The 4,888-nt window shown below is 39.4% G+C and overlaps 1 protein-coding gene across 2 annotated transcripts in view; it reads left to right on the plus strand.

Moving 5' to 3' along the window:
- Positions 1 to 4,196, plus strand: part of LOC134437066 (ependymin-1-like) — a 6,754-nt gene extending 2,558 nt beyond the window's left edge. For both annotated transcript variants that reach the window (XM_063186502.1, XM_063186501.1), the window contains exons 4-6: positions 645 to 831; positions 1,411 to 1,498; positions 1,805 to 4,196. In XM_063186502.1, the coding sequence (XP_063042572.1) occupies positions 645 to 831; positions 1,411 to 1,498; positions 1,805 to 1,934 (405 nt within the window). In that variant the 3' untranslated portion in view covers positions 1,935 to 4,196. The remainder of the gene's footprint in view (positions 1 to 644; positions 832 to 1,410; positions 1,499 to 1,804) is intronic.
- The last annotated feature ends 692 nt before the right edge of the window (positions 4,197 to 4,888 follow it).

Genomic DNA, 4,888 nt, shown 5'->3' on the forward strand with positions numbered 1-4,888 from the left:
GAAACAAATGAGGGATTAGGGTCCAGGCAGGAACACAAGGCATTAAGGATTAAACAAGGATTAAAATGTAAACAAAATCTCCACTTCACTCACTCGACCCATGCCTGCAGTTCACCTAGAGGGTGCTGTCGTGAGAGTGCAGTCAATTCATTCCGAATGGAGTCTGCACTCACCCGTTGGCGCCCCTAGAGTGCATTACCACCCGGAAATGTTGTGAGTGGTGTGTCTGTACTGTACACCTTCTGTGGTGAAGGCTGTAGCCGTGCTGTGACGCAGCCTCTACAAACGGCCCTGTTTCTAAACGAAATATGCACCAGCAAAGTTGTCTATGCCTCGTTTTACATGTCAACAACCCCCGACTCTGCTGAATGAAGTATTGAGCAACTTTGAGCCTCGTAGATGGGTGGAAAGTAGAGATTTAGCGATGGCTAAACAGGTACCGGTCCATCATAGCAGAAGCTACATTTCACCTAGCTCTTGGAATTCTGAATAGCGCTGGACTTTGGAATGTAGAGGACCTATGTGGCAAAAGTTGGGGCTCAGCATCACATTTTAACACAACGTAACACCGGATGACTCCTTTACAAATTAGCATATATGTATAAAACAATTTATAAACAATGTATTAATGTTCACATTCACAGGGCATTCTGTATGAGATCTACTATCACAACAAGACCTGCGTGAAGAAGCCCCTGAAGGCTGACTTCCACCCCATGGAGGTGCCCAAGGGGGCAGAGTTCATTTCCCAGGTGGTGATAGGAACCTCGTCTGCACTGGGAGAGGGTCTTCTGGTCAACAGCTGGTGGGGAGACATGCCCGACAAGCAGGGTGAGACATAATTTTTTCCCCTTTTCTTTTCTTTCTTTACAGGAAGTGAGTGAGAGAGAGAGATGGGGGAGGATCGGCAAATGGCCCGGGCTGGAATCGAACCCGTGTCGCCGGCGTAGTAACCCAGTTCCCTACCGTTAGGCCACGGCAGGGCCCTTTTCTGTCTTTAATAAACCCAACCACCACCATGCGTTTTCTCTTCCCCCCCCCCTTTTTTCATTATTATTTCTTGCCTATTTTTTCTTTTTCTTTTTTAAAAATCCTCAAAACATAAAATAGAGAAAAAATGTATCAACATATAGACTAGTGGAGGACAATAAGAGAGGGAGAAAAAAAATGATGTATGCTGGTTGTTTTCAGGGGGCTAGGAGAACTAAGGGGCCAGGTTGCCACCTTTTACAGCTCTTGTTTAGCAGTCTGCAGTCTCAACTAGCAGTAACTGGTCAGCCAAACTTTGTGTTAGCTGTGAATTATCAGAAAGGTCAGCTTTATCCAGTCTTTTGTTTGTTCCCTTGATTTAGTTTGACTTTTCTTTCTTTTCTTTTTTTGGATTAAATTTTGTTCCTTGTTTTGTCACAGGCATTTACTTTTTGTCCTTCACCGAGTATGGCTGCTTTCCTGTTTCTGCCTTCGTCAAGTCAAAGACCACGGATACCTTCAGTGTAAGGTGAGTAAAAATGATTGTTTGAATTGTGTTCTGATGCATTGTAAGCCGAGCATAACCAGAATACAGTAGTCATAAAGGCAGAGTATGTACATTTACAGTCCTTTAAATCCAGAACTTATGACGATCATTCAAAAATGTTATCTTTTTCTTGTGTACTTAGCAACATTATCAATTTCTATATTCAACACGACTTGGAAATTTGCACAAAATATGGTGGATATTCTCAGTGTCCACCATATTGAATTTCAATTCAAATCACAGCCTATAGTTCATTGGTTTGTTTGTTTGTTTTCTTTTCTTTCACAGCTACTACGACAATGTTGTGGGGGTGGAACCTGATGTGTTCGTTCCACCGCCATTTTGCAAGGATGCCAAGCTTGAGGTGAACAAGGATGGCAAGGAGGCAAATTTCTTCTCCTTCTTCAAGCGTGATTAGATCAGATCATATTAGTAGAGAGAGTGGTGGAGATGGATGGTAGAGGGATTTGTCAAGATAGCAAATATGGCATCATGTCTGAGCTCTATGCAGCCGTGTCTCTTTATGAATTACATTGCTACAGTTTGTATCCTTGTGCTCGGCCCTTGGCAGGTGTTTTCATCCAGGGCCCCTTGCAGTTTTTCACACATTTATACAGTGACTTACAATTATTTAGATCCAGGAGAAATGAGTAGCCCAGATCCCAACGGTAACACATTACAAAAGCTGTTCCTTAAAAAAGCTTTATTAACACTTCATTATTTAGCCTATAAACAAAGCCAACCTACGGCTGCACAGCACTGTGGGCTAGTACTGGATGCGTTCTATGTGTGTTATGTGTGTTTTTATGTGAGGGTTTCATCTCCTTTGCTCTTTGGAGGATAACCTTTCAGGGCTGTTGCAGCCGTGCTGTGTCTGCTGTGTTAACATAGTATTTTCTCACTCATTTATAAAGATTAGTAAATGCTTTGTTAATAACAAGTTCATTATTTACATTATATGTATATATTTGGTCAAGCACGTATAATCCCTAATCCATCCCTGAGTCCAACTCTCTACTCATTAGGCCATGGCTGCCACTGATATTGATAGTTTGTGTGGTTGAAATATTAGTTGATAATTGATGTATTAATTGAATGATTGATTGATTGATTGATTGATTGATTGACTCATTAATTAATTAATTAATTCATTCGTTCATTCATTCATTCATTCATTCATTCATTAGCAGAGACTGGAAGGGAGCCAAAATATTCAGCCATGGATGGCTAGGCCTATTACAGTATGGGTCTATAGGGGCTATATAGTGTGATGTCATTGTGAGGGCCAGCATGTAGTAACAGCATGATTTGTGAGGAAATGAATATTGTGCACATGTGAAGGGCTGGTCTATGCCAAAAAATGCCCCGGGCCGTTTTCTGTTTTGTTTTTTGGTCCCAGTCCAAATAGGATATTTTTAAAGCCGGATGTAGATTTTAAAACTCTGTTTGATGTGAAAACGGTAGGCCAAAACCAATGCGTTTCATAAATATCTGTCTACATGGAAACCAGGGGGTCAGGATTTGGCTGGTTAGCTTCACCGATTAGCAAGGCCCTTCCTCGTCGCCATTTTCACCAATTCACATCATATCCGGGTCCACTTCGCTCATGATTGGTGAGTGCACAGCACATGCACAAGTTTAGTGTTGGGCACACAGACCTATATAGGTCTGTGGTTGGGCACCTTATAATACCTCCATGCATCCAATGCCTGTCTTCCATATAACTTTCAACCTTACGTCAGTAACGTTGCACGTAATTGGCTGAGTAAACTGGTCCCGGAAATGAGCTCCATGAAACTCCATTTTGGAAGCTGAAAATTTTGTTCAATTTTGGCTGAATTCACTAGCCTAGCGTTTCCTATTGAAATGACTGGGGCGGGACTTATTCACTCTCTCCAGGTCTTATACTACCTCCATGGTGGAAACAACTTAAAGGTAAAAACTTGATGACATCCATCTGGCATGTAATTGCTACAGCTGCAGAGGTAGTGTAAGCTACTCTGATCATAAGATTTCTATACAGTACATACTAAACACGGGTCGCACACTTGTAAACACCCCCAGCTGTGCACCCCTGGCTGTGCACTCTTCAACCTCTGATTGTTGGATACTGCTGTCACTCAAAAAATGAGCTCATGTGGTTGGCTGCTCAGCATCTTGGCCCTCCTCTCAGCAGGGAAGTTTGTAAATGTGAAATCTGATGAATGAGGTCATTTTCAGATACAGTCAAATGTTATGAAAGGTTTAATACATCCATATGGATTTGTTTTCAATAGGCCTACAGGAAGTGGGGCAGGATTGTTTTTCTCATACTCTTTGGTAGGTACAGATTTGGATGAATTGCACTTTAAAATGACACAAATTAAATGTCTTGTGTACCTTTAATCATGTTTGAATGAGTGAATGTTTGCATGATGTATAATTGTCTTTTGATTACTGTACATTAAATACGGTCAATAGCAACAACAAAAAAGCGATACAGTTCTCTCTTCCATTCAGATGTTATTGTGTTTGTTTTATGCGATTTTATCGTAAATCTATAACAGTAAACAAGATATTTCATATTGGAAAGGTTTTCATAAAGACAAGCAAAGTAGTAAATGTGACAGGTGTTACACTTTATTGTTGCCTTTAGAAACACTGAATTACTTGTGCCTTTAATAAAGTCTGAGAATCCCAATACCAGTGTCACAGTTTGATTTCTTACCGTTATTGTAAAACAGAGATAATCTCTGAGACAGCAGTGTTTCTGTATCATGTGCCATTGCAACTGTAGATGTAAGAGCACATTGCTCCATGTGAGCTATTTTTTTATTTGGATTATTTTACCTACTTTTATTTTAATTACAATTTTTATGTACAGAGGGTACCTTACACTTAGAAACAGCTCCTGCTGAAGTCCAAGCCTAAAAATACACTTGACTTAATGTAAAAAAAACCTCAAAAGATCGATAGATCGATAGATAGATAGATAGATAGATGGTGGTCATATATTTAAATCATACATACATACATACATACATACATACATACATACATACATACATACATACATACATACATACATACATACATACATACATACATAGATGGTGGTCAAATATTTAAATCATACATACATACATACATACATACATACATACATACATACATACATACATACATACATACATACATACATACATACATACATAGAGGTCATATATTTATATCATACATACATACATACATACATACATACATACATACATACGTACATACATACATACATACATACATACATAGGCCTACATAGATAGATAGATAGATAGATAGATAGATAGATAGATAGATAGATAGATAGATAGATAGATAGATAGATAGATAGATAGA

This window comes from Engraulis encrasicolus, chromosome 21 (genome assembly GCF_034702125.1).
Source record: "Engraulis encrasicolus isolate BLACKSEA-1 chromosome 21, IST_EnEncr_1.0, whole genome shotgun sequence".
NCBI classification, from domain to species: Eukaryota; Metazoa; Chordata; class Actinopteri; order Clupeiformes; family Engraulidae; genus Engraulis; species Engraulis encrasicolus.